Here is a 17,388-nt window from a genome sequence, read left to right on the forward strand (position 1 = left end):
TCAGAACAATGTTCTTCACTGTCTTCAATGACAACTCCCCAATGACACTTGTTGGTTTTGTTTAAACGGCTACCTGAAAATCATTTGGGGTGGGGGAAGCATTCAAAAATTCAACTTCTATTGGATACAATGTTAGTTCCTGACTTCAGCATTTGTCTTTAAAGAATTCTGAATGCACACAGAAATCATAGGAAATGCACTTTTTTGGGGGTTGTGTGTATTAGTTATCTATCTATTTATTTATTTATGGTTGTGTTGGGTCTTCGTTTTTGTGCGAGGGCTTTCTCTAGTTGTGGCGAGCGGGGGCCACTCTTCATCGCGGTGCGCGGGCCTCTCACTGTCGCGGCCTCTCTTGCTGCGGAGCACAGGCCCCAGATGCGCAGGCTCAGTACTTGTGGCTTACGGGCCCAGTTACTCCGTGGCATGTGGGATCTTCCCAGACCAGGGCTCGAACCCGTGTCCCCTGCACTGGCAGGCAGATTCTCAACCCCTGCACCACCGGGGAAGCCCATGTTATCTATTGCTGCATAACAAATTATTGCAAAACTTAATGACTTAAACAACAAGAGTTAGGAGTCTGGTACAGTTTAGCTGAGTGTCTCAGGCACGGGGTTTCTAAGAAAGCCTAATAAGGTACATTGACCAGGGCTAGAGTCATATCAAGGCTTGATTGGAGGATGATCCTCTTCCAAGCTCACTCACATGGCTTGTTGGTGTCCATCAGGTTCTCACTGTGGTTGGAGACATCAGTTCCTTGCCATGTAGGCCTCTCCATAGGGCAGCTCACAACATGGCAGCTAGCCTTCTTCAAAGCAAGTGAGAATGTGCAATCCAATACAAAAGGCACAGTTTTTGTAACCTAATTTTGGAGTGAAAACCCGTAATTTTTTCCAACTTTTTGTTAGAAGGAAGCCACTAGGTCTTGCTCATATTCAAGTGGAGGGGATTTCACAGGGTCTGAACACCAGGACAACAGGATCATAGGGGGTCACTTTAACGGCTGCCTTCCACACTATTTTGTCTTTTTTTTGGAGGGGGCTGGATTAGTTCCCCGACCAGGGATCAAACCCAGGCCCCCAGAAGTGGAAGCTCTGAGTCCTAACCACTGGACTGCCAGGGAATTCCCACACACCATTCTGTCTTACGGTGCATTATCCTGGCATTTTCATCTAAAGCTAAAGCCCTCTGACATCACAGTTGTTGTTAACCATGTCTTCAGAGATCCAGAATTCAGATGAAGGGTTTGCAATAAGTGATATTACTTCATTTTGGGTGGTGATCCTCCTTCCACAAAGAAAAAAAGAGGGTTGTATAGAATAGAATCAACAGTAGAGGTTCCCTTGGTTTCTATTTTAATATAAAAACAGAAATCAAAAAAAAATTTTTTTTTTTTTTGGCCATGCCGCATAGCTTGTGGGATCTCAGTTCCCTGACCAGGGATTGCACCCGGGCATGGCAGTGAAAGCCCAGAATCCTAACCACTAGGCCACCAGGGAACTCCTGAGAAATCAAATTTTAATGATAAACTCTCAAACATTCCAGGTGTGGATGTATTATGAAATGGCACAGTCACTTTGGAAAAGAGTTTGACAGTATCTTTAAAAAGTTAAATTTAAATTTACCATATCACCCAACATTCCATTACTAGGCATCTGCTCAAGAGAAATAAAAACATATGTCTACATGAAGACATATATTTACAAATGTTCATAGCAGCATTATTCATAATAGCCCAAAACTTGAAACAATCAAAATGTCCACCAACTGGTGAGTAGATACACAAAATGTGGTATAGTCATCCCTCAGTATCCTCAGGGAATTGGTTCCAGGAACCCCATGGATACCAAAATCCGAGTATGCTCAAGTTCTCTGTATAAAATGGTGTAGTATTGCACATAACCTATATACATTCTCCCGTATACTTTAAATCACCTCTAGATTACTTATAATAACTAATACAACGTAAATGCTATATAAATAGTTGCCAGAGCTTAGCCAATTCAAGTTTTGCTTTTTGGAACTTTTGGGAATTAAAATTTTGGGGGGGGGGAACTCCCCGGCGGTCCAGTGGTTAGGACTCAGCACTTCCACTGCCAGGGGCCTGGGTTCGATCCCTGGTGGGAGAACTAAGATCCAACAAGCCGCACAGCGTGGCCAAAACAAACAAAACAAAAGACAAAAACAAACCAAAAAAACCTGTAAGAAAAAAATTTTTGGGGGGGCTTCCCTGGTGGCACAGTGGTTAAGAATCCTCCTGCCAATGCAGGGGACACAGGGTCGAGCCCTAGTCCGGGAAGATCCCACATGCCGCGGAACAACTAAGCCCGTGCGCCACAACTACTGAGCCTGCGCACCTAGAGCCCGTGCTCTGCAACAAGAGAAGCCACCGCAATGAGAAACCTGCGCATCGCAACAAAGAGTAGCCCCCTCTCACCGCAACTAGAGAAAGCCCGCGCGCAGCAGCGAAGACCCAACGCAGCCAAAAATAAAATAAAAATTTAAAAAAAAATTTCTGTTTCGATCCATGGTTGGTTGAATCCAAGTATATCCATACAATGGAATACTACTCAGTGATAATAAGGAATGAAACCGTGATACATGCTATGACATGGATAAACCTGAAAAACATGTCAAGTGAAAGAAGGCAAAGAACACACTGTAAAATCCCATTTATAGGAAATGTATACAGCAGATAAATCCACTGAGACAGGTAGATTAGTGGCTGCTGGGGCTGAGGATGTTCTGGGAGTAACTGCAAATGGGTAAAAATGATTCTTTTGGGGTGATGGAGATGTTCTGAAATTAGTTGTGATGCAAATTTACGGAGAATCACTGAATTGTACACAAAATGGGTGAATTTCATAGTAAGATATATTTCAATAAAGCTGTTAAAATATAGTTTCAATAATAATAGGTGAAAACTTCAGCTTTCTCAGCATAATTGAAATCAAGTTCAGCTATGTCAGCTTCAGGTCTTCTTATTCCACTTTCTTTTTTCCTTCTATCTGTGGAATTTGGTCCTAGCATTGAATTTTGGGACCTTGGTCCCAGATATGGCTAACTGTCAAATCATTAAACGAGAGAAAGTTGATTGTATTTCTATTATGGTCCTTCTATTTTTTTTTTTTCCTCATCCAGTTTTTTAGTCTCAGTTTCCTTTGGGTTAATTTTTCAAGGAGTTTGCAACTGTTGGCTTAAAAGAATGCTCTTTCTCTCCTCAACCTCCTTTCTACCTCAGATGGAAGATAAAGTTGATATCCCACTTTTCAACTGTTTGCAGAATATGATAATCATTTTTGCCCAACTATCTAGGAGATTTTCAATTTGGCTACTGGAGGCTCATGGCTTAATCATTTTCTAAGTTTCTCTATGTCTTTACCTTTATTTGATAGTTCTGGGAGACTGAGGTACATGTTGGTGTTTCCTCCCTATCATTTCCTGAAGTAATTTCACTTTTTAAAAAACTAGATTCTTCACCAAGGGAAACAAAAGTTACCTAATCGCTTCCAATTTAATTGCAACACAGTAAAAAAAGAAAAAGAAAGAAAGAAAGAAAAGAAACACGGATTACTGTGCTGGCTACCAAGCTAAGTTAAAGTAAAACTTCTAAAGGGGCCAAGGTCTAAAGTTCGCACATTCTTGTGAGATCTGTCTCCACCGAAGGAAACCCCATTACCAATAGCTCTACCAATCATGTACACTTCTTTTTGAGTCTCATGAAGGAGGAAAAAGAAGTTCAAAGTGAAGGAACATGGGTTCAAATGAAGGTCAGATACCCAAAAGAGTTTTCTGGTCAGTGGTGCCGGGGTTGGAAAAGCGGGGAAAAGGTAATCAGATGTGGGTGGCCCCGGGAGGTTGTTCGATTCCTACCCTGTTGGTCTTGGCAAGGGAAGACAGGACGGACTGTCTTTGACACCCGGCTGACACAGTGAGAGCCTACTGTGTGCCAGGTGCCGGGGATACAAAGAAAACTATGGGAGGCTTGTGTTCCAGGTGCTTTATATGTAGCAAGACAGTCTCCGCCCTGAAGACACTTGCAGTCCATTTTCGAAGTTGCATCAGGTGGGGCAAACACGGATTCTCCTAGCAGCTTGAGAACGGTGAACGCTGCGCGGGTGAAGGGCGCCCAGAACCACTGCGTTTGGGTTCTCTACACTAGGCCGGCCCTGCAGGCGAACATAGACACTCCCTCTCCGAAGAGCAGACCCGCCTCGAAGAGGGCGGATCCGGGCAGGGCCGGCCGGCGCCGGGCCCTCACCCGACCCCAGCGAACGCGGCCCTGCGCGGCGCCCGCTCCTCACGTGTCCCTCCCTGCCCCGGGCCGCCTCACGTTCTGCTTCCGCCCGACCCTTCCGACTTCCGGTAAAGAGTCCCCATTCCGCACCTCCGCGCCCATCCGGCGTCGCCACGCGGCACCTCTGTGTGCCCGACCGCCGATGCGCTCGGCGGCCGCAGCTCCTCGGGGCCCCGCGGCGGCCATCGAGCCTCGTCGCTTCGCTGCGGCCAGGTGGCCCGGGCGGCGCTCGCTCCCGCGGCCGGCGCGGCGGGGCGGCGGCAGCGGCGGGGCTCCGATACCGTATCCCTCCGCCGCCCCTCCCCCGCCCGGCCCCGGCCCCCCTCCCTCCGGGCAACGCTCGCCTCCCTCCGCCTCAGACTGTTTTGGTAGCAACGGCAACGGCGGTGGCGCGCCCCGGCCCGGCTCCCGGCGGCTCCTCGGTTTCGGCGGGCCTCCCCGCCCCTTCGTCGTCCTCCTTCTCCCCCTCGCCGGCCCGGGTGCCCCCCCCGCCGCGCCGACCCGCGCCTCCCCGCTCGGCGCCCGCGCGTCCCCGCCGCGCTCCGGCGTCTCTTCGGCGCGCCCGGCTCCCGGCTGTCCCCGCCCGGCGTGCGGGCCGGTGTATGGGCCCCTCACCATGTCGCTGAAGCCCCAGCAGCAGCAGCAGCAGCAGCCCGCGGCCGCCAATGCCCGCAAGCCTGGCGGCGGCGGCGGCGGCGGCCTTCTCACGTCGCCCGCCGCCGCGCCGTCGCCGTCCTCTTCCTCAGTCTCGTCGTCCTCGGCCGCGGCTTCCTCCTCCTCCTCCTCCTCCTCCTCCTCTTCCTCGGTGGCGGCGGCGAGCGCAGGCGGCGGGCGGCCGGGCCTGGGCAGGTGGGTGTCGCGCCCCTGCCCCCTACGCTTAGGGGCCTGGACCAGCCCGGGCCTCGCGTCCCCTCCCCCGCGGCCCGCACCGCGGTCCCCGCCCCGTGACTGCCTGGGCTGGGGGGGCGGGGTGGGCTGGGGGCCTTCAGTGGGGGTGGCGCTCCTGTCTAGAGCCTGGTGCGGTAGGGTGAGGGGGCGCCGCGGAATCCCTCTGGGAATGTCAGGCGGTGTCCATCCTCCTGCAACATCCCCACCCCCTCTCTCAAACGGTCAAGATGGAAGGACTCGGCAGCCTCCCCCTCTCCATTTAAGTGTTCGGGAGGCTTCACAGGTCTCGGCGATTGTCAGCCCTCGATCACGTTTTTTAAGGCTCCTCTGCCCCCAGTGAGGGGGATGCTTGGGCAGCGCTCCCACCTCCTTTAAATATTAACGTGGAAGGGTCTTTAGGTTTAGGTTGTCTCCCGAAACTTGCCAACTCCCCCGTTTGGGAATAACGAGGGAGGGGGGAAAGTTAGGGCAGTGTCTCCCCCCCCCCCGCCTGTTAAAGGGGCAGCCACAGCCTCAGCTGGAGTCATGAGGGTCTGTGCAGTCTCCTTACCCACGCCCTTCTCTGCCCAGGGAGAGATCGAAGGACCGGGTGGAGGTGGGTGGGCAGTGACCCCCGCAGCCCTTCCCATTTAAGTCTGAGGCGGCGGCGGGGGCTCCAGAGCTCCGCGGGAATCATGGGGCTCTGTGCGGTTTCCCGCAGCGTTCCGCCCTCCCCCACGTGCGGAAGGGATGGGGGAGTGCCCGACCCCCTCCCGGCCTCCCTCCTTCCCCCGCAAGGCCTCTCTGGCGCGGGTGGCGGCCGAGCCGCATTGCTGTTCCGAGGCCGCGGAGGAGAAGGCGCCTTTGAATAGTGGTGGGCGAAGGCCGGCCCCAGGCGCGGCAGCTCGGGCCGGACCGGGGACGTAGCGGGCGTTGGCGGCAGGGGGCGGGCACGCTGTGTGTTTTTTCCCAGTCCTTGCCCCGATTTATAAATTTCCAGAGGAGAGGGATGTCAGCAGGAGGCACGGTGGGGTTCCGGAAGGCAGAAATGCGGTGTTTACTTGCGTCGCCTCCCCCACTTCACTTTGACCCAGGTTTGTGGTACAGACTGGGGGCTCACGTCGCCTCAGCCGACCGGGTCTGGCTCTGGAGGCCTGGTGCCGGGTGCGTGGGGGGGGGGGTTGTCAGTTCGCATTTCGCGAACTAAGAAAATGCTTAGTGTTCAGACGGGGCAGCAAATGTCAATAGATTGCGTTCCATTGTGGCCAGTGCCCTTAACTTGGGGATTGCCGCCAGAGATCACCAAGGGCAGGCCAGTCCACGTCCCCTGTGCCCCGAGCCCATCCGTGTTGCCGGCACTACCGGGCCTCCCCTTAGGCCTAGACGGGGTTGGCAGGCTCGGTGATGAGAGTCCTCAAGTAGACCTCCTGGCTTTAGCAGGTGGTGGGATAAGGGTATTTTTTGATGCAGAGTTTTCTCTTTTTCTTCTTTTTTTTCAGTTTTCTTTTTGAAAACAGGTTTTTAGCAATCCATTTCCAAAGAATTATCATTTATGGCAGGATAACTTATCCATCAAGATGATTCAGAGCTGATTTTTTTTTTAATAAATTTAAAAATTTTATTTTTGCAGCGCGCAGGCACGGGCTTTCTCTAGTTGCGGTGAGCGGGAGCTACTCTTCCTTGCGGTGCCGGGCTTCCCATTGCGGTGGCTTGTTGCGGGGCACGGGCTCTAGGCTCACGGGCTTCAGTAGTTGTGGCACGCGCGCGGGCTCTAGAGCGCAGGCTCAGTAGTTGTGGCGCACGGGCTTAGTTGCTCCGCGGCATGTGGCATCTTAGTTCCCCGACCAGGGCTCGAACCCGTGTCCCCTGCATTGGCAGGGAGATTCTTAACCACTGGACCACTAGGAAGGCCCCAGAGCTGGTTTTTTAAGGAGTTCTGCCTTCAGTGTGGGACAGTCAGGAACACTGGTTTTTTCTTGACTTCTACCCTACCCACCCACCCCCGCCCCCCACTCCCAGTTTTGCCTTTGAAGCATCTACAGTTGCTACCTATCAAAACTAGTTAAAATGAAGTGCTTATTTTCCCAGCTCTGTCCACATACAATTCTGTAACTTCAGTTCCCGTTTTCCAGTGGCATCCATAGTAAAAAAAAAAAATTCTGGAAAAAATTTAAGTATAATTTTTATAAAGAAGGATGCACTGTTTTTTCCTTTTTGGGATCAGATAGAAATCTGGCAGATATATTCAAATTGTTTAAATAATTAAAAATGAAAACTAAGGTTTTTAGATTGCATCAGTTTTCCTTAGGCTTAAAAATTAGAGAATTTGTTCAGAGTGGCTTGAGTGATCAAAAATATTTGGAATGTTTTAATACCACAGATCTTTTTTGTTTCTTGAGACTTCACAAACATTTAAGATTAATTTAGATTCTTGCTTGCTTTAAGTTCTTTTCTTTGAGTCATAAATTGTATGTAGCCCTTATTCTTTTTGATGAATATGTGAAGTTTCGTTTAATGTATTGGATTCATATAGTGTGAAATTTTGTTCTTGTACACGTTCTTTAGTTAATGTACTTGTGGAATTCCTTTCCATTTTGAATCGCTGTTACTGGGTTCTTTATAAACCAATTACAGTTTCTAGAGTTTCTTCACGTATGCTTGTGTGTATCAGCAGTTCAAATGTGTTTCTGGGACCAAAGGTGAATGAAAAAAATGCAGCATTGGGTTTGCCATGTTTATAGACAGCAAAATATTCTTGAAAGTCTAGAAACTCACATGTCTCCTTTAAATAATACAGCATTTCATATTCGAATTTTTTTGTTGTAAACTGGATTTTCATGGCTTTCAAAAATTTATTGTCTTTAATTGTCATACGCTTTAGAAGGTGGCTGTTTTCTCTTAGATTAATGTAAACACAGTGTTAAAGTGTGAACGTAATTTTACCTTAATCCAATTCTTATTTTTGCCGCTTTGATTTTTATGTGGCTTTAGTGATTGTGTATGTTATTTTGTGTTCAGCTTTTTTCTTCTTAGCACTGCATTATAAATTTTCTTTTTAAAGTTTCTGCTTAACCATTCTATTGTGGGGATTTGGGTTTCCACATTTTTGCTATTATAGATGGTGGTGCAGTAAACATCTTTATACTAAGAGCATTTTGCTTCAGTCTAATTATTTCCTTAGAGAAAGTTCCCAGGAGTGGTTTTACTAGGTCAGAGGTCTTCAAGTTTTTTATGGCTCTTGCTAGCTGTGCCATAATACTCTTCAGGAGATTTGTGTTAGTTTCCAGTGCTGAAAAGGTGGTTCTTTTATAGAACGGTTTTTTGTAGTTTGTCGAACACTTTGGGGGATTTTGAAGGGAAAAGTTGCATTTATTGTCAAGTGCATACATAATTAAGTGCTTTTATTAGTTACCTGTTTATCTTTCACTTCGGTTTCTCTGAGGATTTAATTAATGAATGTGAAGGTGGTTTGAAAATTGTAACTGTTAATATTAATGAGGATACATGGTATATCTATTGTGCTGATACTTCTGCTACGTAGAGGAATGACAATCCTGAGGAACTTATTCTGAAACTTTGTTTTTGGTTAACCTTCCTCGTTCATCTAAAAGTATTTTTTATTAGCTGCTAGTATAAGATGAAATTATTTTTTAGTACCTTTTTTTGTAATTTCATAGCACTATTGGGAATTATCACTGGTTAAGCCGTATCTCTTTCTTTTCCATGTTCCCTTCCCTGTTAAAATATATGTGTTGCATGTGTATGTATCCATAGATAGATAGATGTAGATACAGGTTTATAATCCTATTACTGTATTCCAGACCCTAAAATAATACAGTATTAGAATTTCTTTGGATACAGGATTAAGTGTGAATGAAAACTTTCTTAGTAATTTTCAGCTTAGTACTTTCACTGCTTCTTTCTCTTAAGGCATTGCAACTTAGAAATTATGCTGCAGTTCATTGTAATTGTTCATCATGCTTCCATTTAAATATTGGTGAGATTTTTGTCTCTTTAAATTAAGTTTCTTATAGAAGAGCCTAAAAAAACTACATTCATTCAATACATAAATGTATTGAAAATCTGTGTACAATGGAGAGGTAGGTGCTTGGGATATATTAATGAATAAAAGGAAAGATAGCTGCCCTCCAGTCGTTTACATTCCGGTGTGAGGAACCAGACAATAAATGAGACATTAAATTAGCAAACTGTATATATTAGTTAAGAGCCATAGGATTAGAGGAGAGCAGATTAAAGATATGATATGGGAGTGTGGGGGAAGGGAGTGGGTTGCAGTTTTAAATGGGTTAGCGGAGGCCTCTTGAAGAGGTAACATTTGAGCAAAGTTTTGAACGTGAGGTAGTTAGCCATTTGCTTTTAACCTAAATTAATTAATCATATGGCCCCAGTTGTAATTTATAAGGTTTGAACTGCATCATCCCTTGCTAATTCATTCTTTTATGTGGATTAATTAACAAATTAATCCACAGGTAAACTGTAGATGGCTGTTAAAAGAGGTACCTTTTTGTGTTTCTACTGGGCTTTTTAATTTTACCTAATCAGTTTAATTTTCATCCCAAGTACCTAAGGAAAATATACTTAAAAAAATTTTATTGGAATATAGTTGATTTACAATGCTGTGTTAGTTTCAGGTGTACAGCAAAAATACACTGTTTAAGATTGGGCAAAAACCTGCAACAAATAGCTTATCTTTGACAAAGGTAAAAGTAAGCCTATAGTTGCTTAAAGATTTTGCATTTTGAAAAGTCAGCGCATTGCATGGTATCAGTCATGGTGTTTCTTTTTTGGTTAAATATAAACTTGCATTTTCTGTGTTTCTATACTTTTACACAGGGGATGTTAACTATAGCTATTTAATAGCCATATGTTTCAGCTTTAAGGAGTTTTTTGTCTAAATAGATACAGCTGTGTTAGTACTTATTTTCACCATTGCAAAGTGTTTACCTTGAAAAGGATTTTAAGTTTTTATAGGATTTTTTCCCTAGAATTGTAATTTTCTATTTTGGCTAGATAATAATAGTATTTTGATATCATTTTAAAGAGTTAAGCCTAAACAAAACTCTCTCTTTGTAGCTATTTCAAATGATTGTGACTTCAGTGGAGATACAGTTTACTAACAGGCCTACCTGCTACTGTATTTTTTTAATTGAAAGTACTTGCCTTTTTTTTTTTTTTAGCCTATCTGGGTCATCTGTGAGTGTTAACCATACCAAGATTTAAGAGGTCCATATATTTTAGCAAGAGTGTCATTAAAACAAAAGTAGATTGCTCTTTCCTCTTGAGGTCTTTTTACCTCCTTAGATGTTAGATTTCAAAAATAAGGATGTGTTGGGACTTCCCTAGCAGTCCAGTGGCCAAGACTGTGCTTCCAGCGCAGGGGGCACGAGTTCTATCCCTGGTTGGGGCACTAGGATCCTGCATGCTGTGGGGTGGCCAAAAGGGGAAAAAAGGGGGGGGGCTTCCCTCGTGGTGCAGTGGTTGAGAATCTGCCTGCTAATGCAGGGGACACGGGTTCGAGCCCTGGTCTGGGAGGATCCCACATGCCGCCGAGCAACTAGGCCCGTGAGCCACAACTGCTGAGCCTGCGCGTCTGGAGCCTGTGCTCCGCAACAAGAGAAGCCGTGATAGTGAGAGGCCCGCACACCGCGATGAAGAGTGGCCCCCGCTTGTCACAACTAGAGAAAGCCCTCGCACAGAAACGAAGACCCAACACAGCAAAAATTCATTAAGTAATTAATAAAACAAAGGACTAGTCTTTAAAAAAAGCGGGGGGGGGGGCGGAGAGTGTTCGTCAGAAAATTTACTCATCAGTAAATATGAAGCTGGTATCAAGCTTTTGAAAGATTGTAGCACGTAAATCTAGAATTTGTAATGTAGACACTTTAGATCCCATAACTTTACTAACATTACTCATGATTAGAAACAGGTTGACCTATATCTTAGGCAGATTTTTTTTTTTTTTTTTTAGAAGATGTTGGGGGTAGAAGTTTAATTTATTTATTTTTGCTGTGTTGGGTCTTCGTTTCTGTGCGAGGGCTTTCTCTAGTTGTGGCAAGCAGGGGCCACTCCTCATCGCGGTGCGTGGGCCTCTCATTATCGTGGCCTCTCTTGTTGCGGAGCACAGGCTCCAGACGCACAGGCTCAGCAGTTGTGGCTCACGGGCATAGTTGCTCCGTGGCATGTGGGATCTTCCCAGACCAGGGCTCGAACCTGTGTCCCCTGCATTAGCAGGCAGATTCTCAACCACTGTGCCACCAGGGAAGCCCCTGACCTATATCTTAATGTGTTTTTTTATATCTTTAAAGTATACTTTTCTACTCAAAACCAATTTCTTTTATATGTGTGTGTGTGTGTGTGTGTATGAAATTTAACACTTTGGGGCATACAGACATGTACAGAATGTGGTCCACACTGCTTATTCTTATAATAGAGATAAGAGCTGTACTTAAACCAGTGTCCAAAACAGATTCTTTCTTCAGATTAATAAATTGAGAAAGTCTTTGTATAAGTATTACCTCATTTGTATTTGAAAGTTCTGTCTTTTATAATTTGAAAAACAGTACGCTTTAAATATTTAATGTAGAAGAGTGCACAGAATTTAAAAAAAAAAAGCCCAAACTCCTTTAAAATTAAAATCTCCCACAGTCTTTCCTTTGAGGTAACCACTGTTAGAAATTTGGTGAACAATTTTTCAGACTCTGAAAATGAGATCATATGGTGCCTACTGTTTTGGATTCAAGAGTATATATTTTCTTTTTAAGGATTTATTTTTTCCCTAAAACTGTAGAATTTTAGAGCATAACAAAATAACAAAGTCTTAAAATAGAAGGGAAAAAATTTTAAGCTTTGAGAGGTGAGGGGATTTGCTCAAAGCAACATATTTGTAGAATTTTGTTACATCCTTCCCATTAAATAAATGCAGAGATAAACAAGATCGTACTGTGTGGGACTTCCCCGGTAGTCCAGTGGCTAAGGCCCCGAGCTCCCAATGCCTGGCGCCCGGGTTCGATCCCTGGTCAGGGAACTAGGTCCCACGTGAGCATGGCAACTAAAACCCAGTGCAGCCAAATAAATAAATAAATAGATCATGCTTTGTATTTTAAAGAAGACACAGCCACAGACAGTCCTTGCCCTTCAGGATAGCTTTTGTAACCTTGAATTCGGCTGGATAAAATAGAAGGTCTAGTTCCTTTTAAAAATATATATATAATTTTGTACATATGTGGTGTGAAATCTACTTAAATGTGAAGTCCTTGGTTTTGTTAGTTGTAATTGTTTAGTATTGTGGATCTGGGGGGTTTATGAAAATTTGCTACAACTATTAACCTTAGGTTTTATTTGCTAAAAATTATTTGCAGTTGTATTCATGTGAAAATTTGAAATTCCCTTTAATTTAAAATAATACTTACGTAGATTGCTTGTACTTTAAGCCTTGAAATTTAGTCAAGTGGCCATACAATAACAATTTCATGCCATGATTAGTAGCTAAATGCATTTTGGGAACTGGATAAAATGGCATGCTGTAATGGAGTCTTTGTAATTCTCACCAGTTTGTGGTATGTGGCTTATTTTTATTAAGAGTTTCAGAACTGGGGGCTTCCCTGGTGGCGCAGTGGTTGAGAGTCCGCCTGCTGATGTAGGGGACACGGGTTCGTGCCCTGGTCCAGGAAGATCCCACATGCCGCGGAGCAGCTAGGCCCGTGAGCCATGGCCGCTGAGCCTGCGCGTCCGGAGCCTGTGCTCCGCAACGGGAGAGGCTGCAACAGTGAGAGGCCCACGTATTGCAAAAAAAAAAAAAAGTTTCAGAACTTTAGAATGTTGTCCTCTTAAAAATATTACCTTGAGAGACTTTTTAACAGGTTGTCAGTGTCAGATATTTTTGATTGCCACTTTATGTTCATATTGCTTTTTATAAGTCATATGTTAAAAGATACTCTTAGCAGTAATTGTTGTAAATAGAGTATCTTGATTATAGTTTTATTTTTATTTATTTTTAAATTTTATTTATTTATTTTTAAAAGTTTATTTACTTATTTGGCTCTGCCGGGTCTTAGTTGTGGCACGCGGGATCTTCATTGTGGCATATGGGATCTTTAGTTGCGACATGCATGTGGGATCTAGTTCCCTGACCAGGGATGGAACCTGGGCCCCCAGCACTGGGAGTGCGGAGTCTTAGCCACTGGACCACAAGGGAAGTCCCAGTTTTAGTTTTAAAGAAAGAAAAGGCTGGTTTTGAATCAAATCGTGCATTCTTCTTTTGGGACTCATAAACATTTCTTGTGGACCTTGTGTAGTTACCTCTTTTTCAATCCTGAAACACATTTGAAAATCAGGTAGAGAAAAAACTTAAGGTTGAAGCTTGTGCAGATTACAGAAAGGTGAGCGCTTTTGGGCCTTTTTCACTTTATATGTGATTCTGCTTAGCTTGCTTTTTTGATTTACAGATTGCCAGCAAGTAGGTAAAACTTTCAGGGGCAAACACACTGGTAGCGATGAGAAGTAATAATAGTATGATAGAAGGTTAAGAGATGGGAAAATTATAAAAAAACACACAAGAGCTCAAAAATTTACCATCAAGGGCTATAAGTGTATAGCTCCATGCCTTAGTAGACCCCAGAGGCATTACTGTTTTATGGCATAATATGTTTAATTGATGTGCTCATAATGGTGACTCATAAGACAAGGTTAAATTGTTTTTCATATCTTTCAAAGAAGTAATTTCTCAAAGGTTAGGTGATGACCCCTTAGTAGATTGTAAAATCACTTTAGTGGGTCATGACAAGCATTTTTAGAAAAAATGAAAAAAATAGAAGATATTACAGTGCATTGCATTTTAAGGGTAAGAATTGTTTTAAGGAACTTCTGTAACGTATATATACTGTGTTGCAATTTAAACTGTAATTTTTCATTGGTGTAGTCAAAGTCACTGATTTAGAGGCACCGAGATGCAGTAAAAGGATTGAGGAAGGGTTTTGGAGTTTTTTTCTACTCTAGGGTTGCCAGATTTAGCAAATAAAAATACAGGATGCCCAGTTAAACTTGAATTTTTTTTTATTTTATTTTTTAAGTATAGTTGATTTACAATGTTGTGTTAGTTTCGGGTGTATGGCACAGTGATTCAGATGTATATATTCTTTTTCAGATTCTTTTCCCTTATAGGTTATTATAGAATATTGAGTATAGTTCCCTGTGCTGTACAGTTGGTCCTTTTTGGTTATCTATTTTATATATAATAGTGTATATAGTTTAAAACTCGTAATTTATTCCCCCCCTCCCCAACTTGCATTTCTGATAAACGACGACTGATTTTTTGGTATAAATAGGTCCCAAATTGCATGGAACAAAATTATTATTTATCTGAATTTCAAATTTGACTGGGTATCCTTTATCTGGTAACCCCAGTCTGGGCTAGAATTGGGATTCACCCCCTGGTGACTAAAATTTAAGCTCTGTGAGGGCAGGAACTTCATTTTGTTCGCTATTGTATCCCAGTCTCCTGGAACAGTGCTTGGCACTTAGTAAGTGGTCAGATGTTTGAGTGAATGAATGGGCAGGTTACTCTCAGGCTCAGTTTCTGTACTTATTAAAAGGGGGAAATAATACCTTCTTTAAAAAGTGAGATACTAAATTTTTATTACATGTCATTCTTGACACATATTAAGCTCTGAGTATTTTATTTGTTTTGGCACGCCACGCGGCTTGCAGGATCTTAGTTCTCTGACCAGGGATCGAGCCTGGGCCCTTGGCAGTGAAAGCACGCAGTCGTAAACCACTGGACCGCCAGGGAATTCCCTCAGTGTTTTAGAAATACAGATCTGGAGTTGGAGGTGGCTCTGGTGAGTATTTACTTCTCATTCTCTTTACTGATGAGGAAACTAAGGCCACAGAGATTATTTGCCAAAGTTCTGCCATCATCATTGGCTGCATAGCTGGCTTTGGAATCTTGTTCCCTCTTCTTTGTAATATGTTTCTTAAGACTTATTTTCAAAATTTGATACTCATTTAGTAATCTAAGAAAAGATCCACCTGTCCAGAAAAAAATTTTCTAAGTATTTCAATTAGCAAAGGGTCTACTGTGCTATTTTTTTAAATTTATTTATTATTTATTTTTGGCTGTGTTGGGTCTTCATTGCTGCACGCGGGCTTTCTGTAGTTGCGGTGAGCTGGGGACACTCCTAGTTGCAGTGCGCGGTCTTCTTACTGCAGTGGTTCTCTTGTTGTGGAGCACGGGCTCTAGGCACTCGGGCTTCAGTAGTTATGGCATGAGGGCTCAGTAGTTGCGGCATTCAGGCTCAGTAGTTGTGTTTCATGGGCTCCAGAGCACAGGCTCAGTAGCTGTGGCGCATGGGCCTAGCCGTTCTGCGGCATGTGGGATCTTCCTGGACCAGGGCTCGAACCCATGTCCCCTGCATTGGCAGGCAGGTTCCTAACCACTGTGCCACTAGGGAAGTCCCCTACTCTGCTATTTTTTGTTTTCTGTCACATTTAAGTGGAAGAGTGTCTCTTTAGTCCTTTTAACTTAGGAACTTGAATCCAAAATGAAGTTCCTCTGTTTCTACCAGGCATTCCTTTCCTCTGTGACTGTCCTTTCTTAATCTTTAACCTAGCTGGCAAATAGGTTTCACTTTATCTGGTAATTATGATTGATTGTTGTGTTGTTTGAAGGATTCTGAGATTTCATGTTGTTTGGAGGATTCTGAGATTTCGTCTGGCTTTAGAGAAGAGATGTAGATAGAGAAGGGGGTGGGTTGAGTCTTTATCATGGGCACCGGAGGGATTTGCTGACTGTAGCTTAGCAGACTTTCTGATTGGTCTCTTTATGCCTAGACACTTCCTATATACTCTATAGCCATAAAAATCGTCCCCTCCACCCCGCCCCGGCAAAAAAAAAATCTCCCCCAAACATCTTTCATTGTGTACTGTTTCTATTAAGAAACTTTTAGTAGCTTTCATTACTAGCTGAATCAAATCGAGACTATTCATGAATAGTTTTAGTCAAGTCGCTCCACAGACTGTGCATACTGTATTCTCCAGAATAAATCAAATTATGTCAATCTAGTCATCTTGTCCTCTTAAGCATAGGTTTTTGAAGGCTTAGCACAGATCTTTTCTTACACAGTCCCTCACCATATTTACCCTAGGAAAATGGGATTCTTCCTGTGCCCCTGTGATTTTTGGCAAGTATCATTCCTGTGGCATTCAATGTACAGTGTGTTTTTTCCCCCATAAATTTATTATTTATTATTTATTTTGGCTGCGTTGGGTTTTTGTTGCTGCACGCGGGCTTTCTCTAGTTGCTGTGAGCGGGGGCTATTCTTCGTTGCAGTGCAGGGCTTCTTATTGCGGTGGCTTCTCTTGTTGCAGAGCACGGCCTCTAGGTGCATGAGCTTCAGTAGTTGTGGCTCACGGGCTCTAGAGCGCAGGCTCAGTAGTTGTGGCGTACTGGCTTAGATGCTTCGTGGCATGTGGGATCTTCCCGGACCAGGGTTCGAACCCGTGTCCCCTGCATTAGGCAGGAGAATTCTTAACCACTGCGCCACCAGGGAAGTCCCTCCAATGTACAGTGTCTTGCATTTAAGTGCAGCAGCTCCTCCACTTACAAACTTTCTCAGGATGAACTCTGAGATTAGGAGTAGAGCTACACCACAGATCAAAAGTGGGTTCATCCCACCGACAGATGGCCTTTTTTTTGTTTTTTCCTTTTTTGGGGTGGTTTATGGTCATTTTGCAGTCAACCATTCTTGTCATTTTAAAATTCTCTATGTGTTTACTGTGTTTGAGTTTAGTTTATCGTTGTTAAAGCTGTCATTTTCAAAAAGTGCAGCATCAGTGAGTACTGATAGTGCCAGTCAGAAGAAACAACTTAATTATGGTAGAAATTAGAGATTTTTAAAAATTATAAGTAGTAGGAAAATGATGGCTTGGGATGGGATGAATTATTCTGAAGGACAGAGAGCAAAAAGTACCATGCATATTTAGTCAGTAATAATCAACAAAAGATAAGGAGAATTAGTGGATGAAATGGAAAAACTTGGAAGTTGCAGCTAGTGGTGTTAATTTGGGAGAAGGCTAAAGTAGTTAAAATGCTATTACTGAAATTTTTGTCAAGACCTACAAACAGTGCTACGGGTTCAGAGTACTTTGAATAAAGAGTCTAAGGAATCTCCAGTGACATTGGAAAAGATTATTAAGAGGTTGTCTTTTGG

General features: G+C 43.9%; 1 protein-coding gene across 4 annotated transcripts in view; it reads left to right on the plus strand.

The window, feature by feature from the left end:
* Positions 1–4,635: 4,635 nt before the first annotated feature.
* ATXN2 (ataxin 2) overlaps positions 4,636–17,388 on the plus strand; it is a 124,541-nt gene continuing 111,788 nt past the window's right edge. For 2 of the 4 annotated variants that reach the window (XM_029222672.1, XM_029222682.1), the window contains exon 1: positions 4,637–5,143. In XM_029222672.1, the coding sequence (XP_029078505.1) occupies positions 4,911–5,143 (233 nt within the window). In that variant the 5' untranslated portion in view covers positions 4,637–4,910. Of the gene's footprint in view, positions 5,144–14,344; positions 15,019–17,388 lie in introns of those variants that run through there. The other 2 variants (XM_029222665.1, XM_029222725.1) reach the window with 2 other exon arrangements.

Source organism: Monodon monoceros, unplaced genomic scaffold (genome assembly GCF_005190385.1).
Source record: "Monodon monoceros isolate NGI ecotype Baffin Bay Population unplaced genomic scaffold, NGI_Narwhal_1 Super_Scaffold_1, whole genome shotgun sequence".
In the NCBI taxonomy this organism is placed as follows: domain Eukaryota; kingdom Metazoa; phylum Chordata; class Mammalia; order Artiodactyla; family Monodontidae; genus Monodon; species Monodon monoceros.